Source organism: Hippocampus bargibanti, linkage group LG05 (genome assembly GCF_051943395.1).
Source record: "Hippocampus bargibanti isolate YZ-2025 linkage group LG05, ASM5194339v1, whole genome shotgun sequence".
NCBI classification, from domain to species: Eukaryota; Metazoa; Chordata; class Actinopteri; order Syngnathiformes; family Syngnathidae; genus Hippocampus; species Hippocampus bargibanti.
The window spans coordinates 25,830,959-25,845,010 of record NC_142738.1 but is presented as its reverse complement, the minus strand read 5'-3'; the positions used below and the strand labels follow the sequence as shown (position 1 = coordinate 25,845,010).

Here is a 14,052-nt window from a genome sequence, read left to right as displayed (position 1 = left end):
AAGAATACTGTGTAATAGATTAAAGGAACTGTTATCACTTCATTCAAAGAAACTGGAGACTTTACTGACAGACTTAAAAAATAAAGCCGGGTGTATCCAAGACTTGTCGCCAGTCCAATAGCCAAAAATAATTCAAACTCATATTTACAATGTTTTCTTACAATGGATTTTTTCATTGAAGTCTGGGGGAAATTAGGCTTGAGTATGGTCTGTGAATATTTACTTTTTTGACACATTTTCCCGAACATGTTATTCGCCACAGTTAATTTGTGTGCAAATGAGATTCTTCACAATACATTTGGAATGCAGGATGAGAACCAGCAAATTGTTCAATGAGATACAGTATTCCAAAAATAATTTTTGAAACTGGATCTCATGACTGAAATGGAAACGTTAACCAATATTCAAACTTGCTGCCATGACAAACACTATTTTTTTTTAATCCGCTCATCATTGTTATTAAAATGAGTCATTATGTTTTACAATTCAGAGAAGCCAATGCTCACTAGCTTGTTAGCTGCTAACACTAAAACTGTCTCCAGATGGGCCTGAAAGGGCATATGAATATGTGTCTCTGACACAGACACACACACACACACACACACACACACACACACACACACACACACACACACACACACACACACGCGCGCGCACACACACGTACACACACAATCAAATGCACGCGCACAGACACATTTCACGCACATAAACGCACGCGCACACATGCACGCACACACACAAAATTCAAGTAACCAGAATGAGCTCCTGCTGCTTTGGTTTGTCATTTTCAGTGTTTGGGTGTGGCTGACGAGCACGGTGGATTTTCATATAAACTTTCCCAAGACTAACACACACAAGAACAACATATAAATATAGAAATAAATGAAAATGTGTACATGCAACAATACGTGGGTGACATGTTCGAGACAGTGGTCTGGATCGAGTGGTCGACATGTTCATTGTAAAGTTAGCAAAGGAAGCTGAGTGTAGTAAGTCTGAATGCCCTGCAAATTCACTGAAAGTACACCCAGACATTATGTGCTTGAAGCATGTAAACACAACTATAAGTGTTCATGATAACTGTTGCACAGTTTTCTGCACTTCTCTCGTCGTTAGCCCCAATGACACAAACACTGCTAATACGGCATAAAAAATGAAATAAAATATACAATTAAATAAATAAACACATACATAAATAAATAAACAATTTGATTTCTTCTTTAAGATAAATAGGATCTTCTTTTTATTTAAGCATTTTAAACCTTGATTAATTGATGTGGATTTGTGGAATGCATACACTTTGTTCACAGAATTTGCACATGCGCATTGATATGTGTGATGCAGTCAGTCAGAGGGAAGTATGTGTGTGCCCACTATCGTAATCTGGTTCTTCTGTGTGTGTTATTGGCCATCCATCCATCCATCCATCCATCCATCCATCCATCCATCCATCCATCCATCCATCCATCCATCCATCCATCCATCCATCCATTCTTTTTCTGATCTTCTTCTCCTGACCTGACAAGAATCATGGGGTGTGCTGGGGCCTGTCCCAAATGTGTTCAGGCAGTAGGCGGGGGACACTCTAAACTGGTTTCCAGTCAATTGCAGGGCACACATAGATGAACAAGCATCCACGCCCACACTCACACCTTGGGACAATTTGGAGTGTTCCATTAACCTGCCATGCATGTTTTTGGAATGTGGGAGGAAACCGGAGTAACAGGAGAAAATCCACTGAGGCACGGAGAAAACATGCAAACTCTACACAGGAAGGTCGTTGCCTGAATCGAAACCTGCGCCTCTGCACTGTGAAGCAGACAAATGAACTGCGGGCCGCCCAGTAACTCAAGTCGATATAATTAATGTACATACAAACACACTGCCATGGCAATCGTGAAATTAGCTTCAGTCCAATAAGTAGTACACTTAAAGTGTTCAGAATGGGTTTTAAATAAGAACCCAAAAAGAAAGTGCCTGCTCCTTACATGTTGTTTGACTTGATCAATCTAACTTCAAAAGTGTAATTGCATGATGATTTGTCTCATACTTGTTCGAATAAACTATGTTGTGTAATGGTAAGTCCATTCAGTTGTAATTTGGATTTTTGTACAAATACAAAATACAATGTAAAAGTTGACATTGCAGGGAATGGAAACATATTCAAGACCGAGAAACGAATTAGAGTAAAGTGATACACATCTAAGTAATTGTTTTTCCCCAAAATGAAATCTAGCTTAGCAATCAAAGAAAATACCTAAAAATATCCTGAAATTAGTGTAGTGAATCAAATCGAGCCGTGAATGTTATGCATGTGTACGTGTGCACACATGTGCATATTATGTGATTTGAACAAACGAAAGCTGCATGTCTCAGATTACTACCTAAAAAGTAGACTCTGTTGAGGCTGAAATGAATAACTGCCTTTAAAAATAAACATTGCAGAAAACCACACATCATGTCTCTCTGTCTGTTTCCTTCCATCAAACGTAACATTTACATAAACAATTGCAACCTGATATGAAACTTGCACATTTCTGAAAAAAATCTTTGACCGGCATATCATGTTTATTTCAATGGTCAATGTGTCCTTGACTTTGCTTTTGCAAAACAACGGTGCAACTGCTTTATAGTGATATTCCCAGCCTCATTAAAACTTCATAGATCTGTGAGCACAGACCTATGCAACAAAGAAGGCGCTATCAACTAACACACACACACACACGCAGACGAACACGCACACGAACACGCACACACACATACACACACGCACACACATACACGCACACACACACACACACGCACACACACGCACACACACACACGCACGCACACCCACCCACACACACACACACACACACACACGCACACACGCACGCACACACACACACAAACACACGCACACTCATGCATAGCTCCTAAACACACTGCATATACTAACATTGCCTATGTCATTCTCTCTCACACCCCTAATTACGCAGCGCAACAGTCGTCATCTCAACATTCAGTTGCAAACCATCAGTGCACTCATGTTAAATAATTGAGATTAGTCCGTCAGCTCTGGGGCAAGGAGGTCCATCGATTCGACAGACTGCATTTTTAATGAGCTGCCAGCCAGCATGCATTTCAGCTGGCCAGTGTCCATGGAGCGGCCTTTTCACACACACACACACACACACACACACACACACACACACACACACACACACACACACACACGCACACACACACACACACACACACACACACACACACACACACACACACACACGCATGCACACACACACAGACAAACACACGCACGCACACACAGACACACACACGCACACGCACACACACACAACACACACACACACACACACACACACACACACACACACACACACACACACACACACACACACTAGAAGTTTAGTCGAGGTGTCAAGGGAGACAATTAACAATCAGAGCAGCAGCATTCTGCCAAAATGTTGTCTGATCTTCTCTGGTTATTTTACGTTGGCTGTGATTTCGAGTGAATCCAATCACCCTCATGAATGGGAGCATAGCAGTGATGCCACCTCTGTGACTTCTCCGAAATGAGGGTCACACCAATTAGAGATAAAGGTAGAAATGAATCAAACAAGATTACATTTTACTGTGTCTTCCATCTTTAGTCCTAACATTCTAACCTATGCCTGTGAAATGTAAATTTCTCCACTGCAAGACTAATAAAGGCATATCCAAATCCAAATCCAAATCCAAATCCAAATCCAAATACAAAGCGGTCACTTTTAAATCATTAATGGATCCCGGGAGAACAGTAAAACACAGTCAGAGGAAAACACTTGCAGAAGATATTGTCTGCCCCATTTCCCATCCAAACATTCGCACAGAGATTCAATGACATCACAGGTCACCCCACCCTACGCGTGGTATTTTCGCAAAATGTTATGCTTTTAATTTGTTTAGATTTCTCCTTTAAATACATTGGCAAGAAAACATACTTCAATTAAAACTAATGTAAATCCCAGACAAAGATAACTCAACACTAAATGCTATTTTTAAATTACAGTAAAGTCTCGTTATATCGATATCGTTTATATTGATAACAATGCTTATTATGACACTATTTTCATTTCCCATGCACATTTCTAGTCTTTTTATGTACAATTAGTTCCGTTTAGTACGATTCGTGGTTTTTATGATAATCCGGTTACTACGGTGCTCTTTTTCATCTCCCGCCGGCCATTTTGCTATGTACATATCGATACAAAAGATACTTACTGTGAATCGATATTTGCTTAGGGGTTTCCATACAGTACCTCCATTATCGAAATCTGTATCGGTCGACTTGGTCACGTGACATGGTGACGTGAGTTTGTAACGTGACCAGCTCCCTGTGTACCAGACGACATTTTCTACCGTCTACAACAATGGCATACAAGTTTGCAATTGATTAAACAATTATATGTGCCATTTTGAGGCAACATTGGGGGAACATCTCCCCCCCCCCCCCCCCCCCCCCCCCCCCAAAAAAAAAAAGAGGCACAAAATGGCGAACTCCCGATGGCCACCTCCGTTTCTTATATGGCGCTTGGATGCCATCTAATGGCAGATTTTGGGCGCAACACGCTTCTCAGACCAAACATACTTCATCAACGTAAGTAATGTAAACGTTGCAGTTTTGGTTTTTCATGCATGTACTGTATTTAATTGTGTATCATTCAGATGTATCTTTATCGCTTGCAACAATCACTGTTTTTTTCGTGGTTTCGTGTGAATAGAATGCGAGGAATTTGCATTGGTGGCATTTTTGAAAGGAAATAGTCATTAAAAAAGTGAAAAAAGTTTACTTTATGCACAAATTTATTTTTCACTTCACTACTGTACAAAAAGCATGTTAGATACGCAATCCATGAACCCAATGATAAAATGACATGCCATATCAAAGATACCCCGTTTACGTGTGCCCCCCCCCCCCCCCTTAATGCAGTTCGGTGCAGGACGGATGTATCGACAGTACGGTTATATCGATATTTTTTCTAACTCCCGAGAATATTGATATAACAAGACTTTACTGTACTATAATTTAAAAAAAATATGTTTTCAAAGCTAAATGCCACGGGCCCTGAATGGAGGTGTATTTACTTAACCCAGCAACCTAAAAACTGGTTGGGCCACCATCAGAATCAGAATCAGAATCATCTTTATTGCCAAGTATGTAGAACACACAAGGAATTTGTTTCCGGTAGAACACGCTGCACTAGTATCGTCGTCAAAAAAAAAAAAAAAAAAAACTGCTAAGTGGCATGAGCAGCAATAACTCAAGCCACAACATTTGGATTCAAGTCAACTTCAGCAGGCTCTCCTGATAATGATTCTGATGATTTGAATCAGTTGTGTTGGAGGCGGGAAACAAATAAAACAAAGACCTCCCCCATGACGGTCACCATGTTTGACTGTTAGTAGTATGTTATTTTTCTCAAGTGCTGTGTTACGTTGAAGACAGTTGTAACGTGACACACCTTTCAAATCATTCAACCTATAACTCATCAGTCCAGAGAATATTATCCCAAATGTTTTGGACCTGTGCCATTCCATGTTCATTCAGTTTCTTTCTTATTGTGAAATCCTAAAAACTGGCATGCGGTTCTTCTTTTGTGACCTCTTGGATCAGTTGTATTCATTGGACATTTTTTTGTAGTAGGCAATTGGAGGATCACCACTGCTTTATGTTTTATCCAAAAAAACGACAACAAATCAAAAATCCTTCACGCAATCGGGATCGGTATAAAATGCACTCCTTCACCAGTACTTCCATTCATGTGATAAACAAATGAGAGAGTGTGTTCGTGTTTGTGCATAAAGCCCTACCTTTCCTGTCTCTCTCTCAAAGTCAACATACTCCCTCGTAGGAACCTGCCTCTGATCTCCATGCAGGTTGGCTGCAAAGAACTGGAGGGAGAGGTTGGTGCCTGTTGCAACAAAGGCCTGTGAAGAAGGAGAAGGAAATTAGACACTTCGACAGTCCAGATAGATTTATCAGGTCTGTCAAGAAAAATGCTTTATTACTTGGGCAGGATTGCAGCATGAGTTACTGGATGGATGAGTAATAATAATAACAATAATAATAATAATATTAATAATAATAATAATAAACTGTGCACAACATGCTAAATGGTTATCAATTTCCTCCAAAGTCACAGAGCGTTAAATCAAACCTCTGACGCTAAATAGCAGCAACGTGTGGGATATTTTTTCTCCTAAAGTACAAAAGTAGATGATAGAGTACCGATGTCGGATTCCTGCAGGCAAATTTTCAAGGCTTTTCAGATGGAGTTCATTAAAGTGTTTACATTCCTTTTTGGAATATTCAAATGAATTAAACTCATTTTCTAACTATTTAATGTCTTTAAAATTGCTCCAAGGCTCTCGATGGAGAACACACTTACAGGTGCTTTGTTGCGCACACACGCTGAAAAACAAAATGAGATGAAAAATTGATTGAATGCACTGTTCTGTCAGAGAGCAACGATTTGCACAGGCAGAACATTAAGTAAGACATTTCCATTTTTATGCATTTGTGTGCGCGTGTATGTGTGTGTGTGTGTGTGCGTGTGGGTGCATGTGTGTCTGAGACAGATCAATACTAAGGACATTTAGGCTGGATCTTAGCTGGGTGCATATGAATTATGCACTGTGTCATATTTGATAGGAAGGGAAGCGAAAGCCAAAATGTAAGAGTAAAAACATAGGATGAATATGTAATGAAAACATTCCAAAAAAAATAATAAAGGATGCCATGATTATGTTTCGGCTTTTTACGGTAGTGCGCACGCGCACACACACGCGCGCACACGCAAACACACACACACACACACACACGCACACGCGCGCTTTGAGAGAATCTAAGAACACCCAAGTCCTAATTTCTGCCCGATTTGACGTATTGGATTACAACCATCTGACAGTAATTTGCTGCCTACTACTGCAAGAGAAAATGAGGGAAGAAAAGAGAGGCAAGAGAGGGTGGGGGTTGAAGGAGGAACACAGTGAAAGATGAGAAAGAAATATGGAGGGCACATGGGCAACGGCAGGAAGGGGGACAAAAGAGAAGTTCAACACAAAGGGGAAGGGAAATAGAAGTGAGATGGTAAAGACCAGAGTCCAGCAGGGCATGAAAACTAAGAGTTGTTTTAACTGCGACACATACTGAGCATGCTAAGGCCCGTCTATCACAACAAAAGTGAACATTTTAAGATTTCTCATCACGTACTCCTAGATTGCTAACCAAAAATTGATTAAGAAAAAAAAATCCTCATACAAAATCAAATGTTATAATCTGATTACAGTGCGGGTCTTTAATATGAGATGCATACATATTGCATTGTTTTTGGATTGGATTTACATGTATTAGTCTCGCAGTGGAAGGGAAAAGCCGAAAGGAAAAGAAGAGTCTCGCAGTGGAGAAATTTACATTTCACAGCAGCAAAGTTATGAAAGGGAGATGAAAGGAATGAAAGAAGTAGAAAAATAAAATATATGAGCTGCTGGAAAGGCACTCTCGCTGCACCATATTGAAGACAAAAGTACAACAAAAACTAAATCACAAATAATATGACAACACAAAGACAATATTACAACAATTAACTGTGATATTGGGAGCAAATCTCCTTTGATATAAAAGAGAAAGTTTTTTAGGAAGAGACAAATAAACAGCTCTTTGACATTGCCAGTCTTAAAGGACAACCGACGCCTCCGGACAAGTTGTGTCCAAAATCTGTAAAATCACTCCAAATGCTCAATAGCTATATTTTACGTTTTAAGACTATTCAAGAAGTCTTGTTTTTGGGTTGGTGAAAATTCCAGACATCACGTCACGACAGGGACGCCCCTGACCGAGAAAGCGACACACAATGCATTTTGGGTACTTTGTTTGGTCTGAAAACTTCGTGTGGATCCGTGTTGATGGTGAAATTACAAGGAAAACACATCAATAATGCGATGGTGAATCGTTGTGTGTTGCACCGAGCATCTATTTGATATTCGCTGACACAAATTCCACGCAAACAAATCAGCCCAATTCCAACGGAGCTTGGGCGCCATCTTCTGCACGTTCTGGGTGCTACACATCCGTACTGACGCCTCAAAATGACCCGGAAGAACTTCTTTAATCGATTGTAAACATTTGTGCTTTCCTCTTCAGAACTATTTGAATCATATTCATCACTGGATGAGTAACAAGAAAGCATCTTCTCCGAATCTGAAGCCATTGTTTTTGGCGTGATGTCACGAACAAGGGTGTGGGACCATCTGAAAATGAAACTTTCTCAGACAATTTTGTGGGGCCTTGGCTTACGAACTTAATTGGTTCCCAGTCAGAGTGTGTAAGGCAAAGTGTGTATCCCAAAAATTAATTTCCCACAGGAAACCATTAAAATGAGAATAATCCGTTCCCAGGTCTCCATAAAATATAATTTTCAACTAAATAAGCTTTAAAACTACATACAACATACCTTATTCTATGTATAATAAATGTGCTATTGTATTGTCATGAATGAAATACACTGCACTGTATAACAAAGTCACTTTATTTACATTTGTGATGGTCGTTGATGGCTCTTAATTGACACCTGTTGCTTTCTGACTTGTAAGGTCGTACGAAACTGAGGCATCACATTATCATTCGTCTTGTTGAGGATTCTCATAGCCACAGTCTTTTCTGGATGGAACTGTTCAATAAAAGCCTACACATCATTCTACTTAGCCAACATTGCCTTGAAGCTCTCACTTGATGCTGCAGCCACCTCCTCCTCCTCGCCCTCAGATGACAACTCCTGAATGGCTTGCTTCTGCTTGTCCTCTTGAAGGCAAATCAAATCCTCTGTGTTGAGGACCTCATTATGGTCAGCAACAAGCTCCTCGATGTCATCTTCATCCAATTCTTGTCCCAAGTTCTGTCCAATGGAAACAATGTCGTCCAAAACAACAGAGTCATGAGGATCAAATCCTTCAAAGTCCCTTCCAAGGATGCATGCGGGCCACAAATTCTTCCATGCTGCTTTCAAGGATCAAAGGGTAACATCATGCCAAGCCTTTCCTAAAGGCTGAACACAATGATACACATTGAAATGGTCTTTCCAATAATCCCTAAGGGATAGTTCGGTGTCATTAGTCACGTGAAAGCATCGAGTAAATAAAGCCTTTGTGTAAAGCTTTGTTGCAAAGGATGGTAGCAATGGTGGACATAGCATATCGGTACCAGGCCGCTAAATCAGACAAACGCACACCTCGTTTGTGTTTCCCAATTATCTCCTTCTTCTCCTCAAGTGTAATTTTGTTTTGTGTCTTCTTCGGCTGAACACGAGCCTGTGGTGGGGTCTTTTTCGGTCCCGTAACAGTAAAAGTATCGTTGTAGACGATCGACGTGTGCATTCAGATAAAGGGGGTGTGGAAAGGTAGGCCGGCTGGGGCGCTGTTCGGTCGTGTGCTTTGGTGTTCTTCCGCCGAAGATTACCCCGCCAGCCGTGGTGGGGCGGTCGCCATGTGTATCCTGAAAAGTAGTGCTTATGCCAAGGTTTAATTTTCATAAATTTAACGTTCGTAACAGAAAATTTCACAAGGCAAAGTGTTCGTAAACCGAGGCCCCACTGTAGTTTTGGGAGACTTTAAGTGATTTTTATAGGTGTTTTTAACTTGACGAAAAACATCACCCTGCGTGTTTTGGGTATTTTAGATGCTATAAAACGTTTTTCTGATGTCAGTTAGAAAACAAAAAAATGGTGTCGGTTGTGTTCTTTAAGTGATCTTGACCATCACTTAGCTTTTGATGTGTCCCTCGCAGAGTCTAAATACTTACATTTTGCAATTGTACTGAAACAATTGACCAATGGTTGAACTTCAAAAGCATCAAATTTGTCAGAACACTAAAGTGAAGATCTGGTGATTGAATTTATAAATATTGTCTGATGGACATGGCTAGAAAAAGAAGCCTTGAAGTCAGACTTGGGTATCTTCTTGTCTGCTCGATGTTTGCACTGACCGTGAAAATAGCAGGTGGTCTGTAGATTTACAGTCTGCCAATCAGCGGCATGATGTCATAGTTGCTGTGAGCCTGTTACAACTTAAGCCATCTATTGTCACAGCGATGAAAGATACTATAAATGCAGTGAGGTCACACAGACGCATCCATCCACCAGGAAAGATGGAGCGTCACTCCCTGTTGAGATGGTGATGTAAAAATACTGAAGGAATGTCATAGTGTTTGATTGCCAAACGTCACTGTTTTTTGGAGAGTATAATTCGATAATACTTTAAATAAGTCTGCAGGTATAACATCATACAACAAAAATATATTATACCGATTAAAAGCCAGCATCTGTCCTTCCATGTTCTGATGTGATTATTCTCAGCTGGGTCGCAGGCTATCTCTGGGAAGGAGGTGGGGGCACCCTGAACTGTTTGCTGCCCAATTACAGATGAAAAATCGCTTTAATTTTAATTTCTTTACAGACCTGGAACTAAAGCGAGCCCATTTTCCCCTTGAGAAATCAACCACATATTATACATATAGATGAAACTGTTAATGCTTTACTGATCACAGTGAGACAATTTGAAACTGTTTACTTTGCCATTTAAAGTTTTAAGTATACTCATTTCTTTATTTAGAGCTTCTCGGTCTGACTGGTCATTAGTTACCTTGTTTCAGTGAACAGGCGAAGAAAGAAGCAGATGCAAACCATAGAAGACATACATGACTGGTTGAGGGTAGAGTATTGATATTCTGTTTTCACCTAAAGAGAAAACTAGAGCTAAAGTGTTTATAACGATGGACTATTTTTATGCAGAAGTCTGTGTTTTTGCTCTGCCGCCACAGTCGGTGGTTGTGGGCAGTACCTTTTGGTACCTTTTGTCTCCGGAACTCTTAGAAATGATATAAACAAGTACCAATTCAAGCATTGCCAATGTGTCGGAGTAGAAGCTGCTAATCAAAAAAGCACTGAATTGTTTGTAAGAATGTGGGTGGATTTCACTGCATTCAGATTTAAATCAAACTTAATAACCCTGCACTTGCAAAATATGTGCACGTGTGTTACAATTGAAAATTTCTGGTCAAAAGGCCACATCATCCATTCATTTATCCACAGCTCGTCCCTGGGTTGGCCATCAGTCAATTTAAATATAAAGAAATACACATTAGTCAATAAGAAGTCGTTACTAACTACTAGATGCTTACAAAAGAAGAGACCATTTTTGGTCACTTTGGCAGGTCAGTGGCAAATCCAAATTCTTCAAGTCAAAGAAGGTTCCGTCTACTTCTTGGCTCTAGTCTGGATAATACCGCCTGCCGCCACATCCCCACCACTCCATGAACATTAAAAGAACATAATGCATTACGCACGTTGTTACTGCACATGTTTATTACCATTGTTATTTAAATACATAATTCTTGGGATTTTAATTGACTATTTATTATGACAATTCATTATGGTTGCTGTTGTTTGTAATTTTGAACACACAAAAAGGGCAAACTATTGTTGAGTTTGTTGTATTTACTTTCAAAATAACAGGACAGTATTCGCAATGCTTCAGGTTTATGTAACTGTCATTTTTCACACCGTGATGAAAACAGTAATCATTGTCAAATCGTGACTCTGGCTCAGGTGCAGGCAGAAGCAACATATGCAATCTCCAAAATCATCCTCAAAATGTAATTTTGAACATTGAGCTCAAATTTCAACATTAGGATGAAGCACACCATAATAGAAAGGAATACACAATGACTTTGCAGAATGTTCACTTTTACATCAAGAAAACCTAAGATTAAGGGTTTATGTCATCAACGGAAAAGTCACACAAACTGAATTAAATAACATTTGAAATGGGATTAAATGCATTAATTCCTGATCAGATATATCCATTTGAAGCTGGCATGACTTTTTTGTACATACTGCTTTTTGCACCCTTGAGCTCACTCGCGTGTCTACCAAGACATAACTGAATACTTATAATTAGTAATATTGTTTTATATATATAATATTGCAGCCCATATGCTGTGGTGACACTGTGTCGATGTCAAGTTGTGCTTTTGCACAAAGCTGACACACTCCTATTGGTGGGATAAATATTATAGCAGGAAGTACCTGTCAACCCCGATGGTGCATGATGGACAACTCGCTTACTTCCTGGTGTGACATTATACATTTCTTCTCAGAATAGTTATCTTGTATTTATTTATTTGTCTTTTTTATTTTACCCCTGCATTCCACGAATTTAAATGAAAAAAAAACTGTTCACTTTCGTGACACTTACTACTTCTGACCGTCCATCTCTGCAAGCGTTCTGGAAGCGGGCTTGTCTTTCCTCATGGGGTCTGTCCCTGAAGCCAGTGTATTTTATCTAAGAAGAAACATCAGAATCTTGAGAAGCCCGGCGACGATTTTCACATCGTGTCGGCAGGAGGACGCCTTTAGATAGGCAAAGTCAACACGAACCTGTTTTTTTAGGATAACTCACAGGAATTTTGATTTTCAATGGCCGTGCTTCCAAAAGAACAAAAATAAATATAATAAAACAACGAAATAAAGCACATAATCCGTCGGAAACCAATTTCTAAAATATTCATTCTAAGTTAAAATAAATGCAGGTGGACGTATTGGGTATTAAAAGGTGTATACTGTATATCGACTGTTTCAATGGAGTCAAATCGCAGAAGTGGTAGTGTTTTATTTCACTTCAGACAGCAATTAACTGCATTTGTAAGGTATCTGACTTAGTAATACATGAAGATAACATCAATCAGACAGCCAATTGTGTTTCATGTGTACGTGTATTTATTTTTGGCGTGCACGCTCACCTCACACTCCCTGCTCAATTTGCGGAAAAACTCCTCGTTCTCAAACTTGCTCCTCTGGTCCGGAACTACCCGCGGCATCTTTCCCAATGTGGATTCCTCACTTTATTCCCAGCTTTTCCCCTCCACACCATCAACTATAAAACGAACCCGCGCAGTCAAACTTTTTTAAGGGGGGGGGGGTTGTTTCTTCGAGTCTGTCAACTCACTTCCCTTCCGTGTGTGTGAGTCGGCTTGCGTCTTCCTCATGTGGTGAAATGTGAAATGCTGCTTCCCAAGCGCGTGACTAATGATTTTTGTTGCTGCTATCGCGTCCTCCACTTTGCCTTCTTATGCGCCTTATTAAGTGACTCACGCAGGCAAGGGAAAAAAGCCTGAAGATCAATTTGACCGTGCCCCTCTCTCTCTCTCTCTCTCTCTCTCTCTCTCTCTCTCTCTCTCTCTCTCTCTCTCTCTCTCTCTCTCTCTCTCTCTCTCTCTCTCTCTCTCTCTCTCTCTCTCTCTCTCTCTCTCTCTCTCTCTCTCTCTCTCTCTCTCTCTCTCTCTCTCTCTCTCTCTCTCTCTCTCTCTCTCTCTCTCTCTCTCTCTCTCTCTCTCTCTCTCTCTCCCGATCCCTCTCTACTTCCCACTTTCTCTCTCCCTCTCTCCTTATCTCCTTCTCTCTTTCTTGCTCCCTCTCTACTTCTCTCTTTCTCTCTCCTTGTCCCCTTCTCTCCCTCTTTCCTTGTCTCCTTCTCTCCCCTTTTCCTTGTCTCCCCCCCTCTCTCTCTTTCTCTCTCTCACTTTTTCTCTCTCTCTCCCACTCTTCTTGTCTCCCTGCCTCTCCATATCTCATTGTCTCCCTCACTTTCTCTCTCTGTCTCTCTCTCTACCTGAAAACATCAGTCCTCCTTCCGCATAACCAGAGGCTGAGCCAAATCTCGCATATTAAAGCCACCATTTCTCCCATTATCAATGATCTGCTGAGAAACCACCTACTATTTAATAATGCTCACATGTTTATAACAATAGAAATGAAATCATATTATTATTATTATTATTATTATTATTATTATTATTATTATTATTATTATTATTATTATTATTATTATTGTATTTCACAATATGTGCGTGTGTTCATAAAATAGTGTAACTTTTACACGTGTCCACACCGACGAAAATAGGAAATCGCCAAAAGATTTTCACCGTTGTGGGTTTTGAATTTCCGTATGGCC

The 14,052-nt window shown here is 40.1% G+C and overlaps 1 protein-coding gene across 2 annotated transcripts in view; it reads right to left on the bottom strand.

The window, feature by feature from the left end:
- The window catches only part of cbfb (core-binding factor subunit beta), a 31,742-nt gene extending 18,505 nt beyond the window's left edge, over window positions 1-13,237 (bottom strand). Inside the window, exons 1-4 of one of the 2 annotated variants that reach the window (XM_088997473.1) lie at window positions 13,048-13,237; window positions 12,842-12,975; window positions 12,298-12,384; window positions 5,860-5,976 (exon numbers count right to left, since the gene is read on the bottom strand). In XM_088997473.1, the coding sequence (XP_088853599.1) occupies window positions 5,860-5,976; window positions 12,298-12,384; window positions 12,842-12,919 (282 nt within the window). In that variant the 5' untranslated portion in view covers window positions 12,920-12,975; window positions 13,048-13,237. Of the gene's footprint in view, window positions 1-5,859; window positions 5,977-12,297; window positions 12,385-12,841 lie in introns of both variants that reach the window. The other variant, XM_088997474.1, reaches the window with a different exon arrangement.
- Window positions 13,238-14,052: the final 815 nt, after the last annotated feature.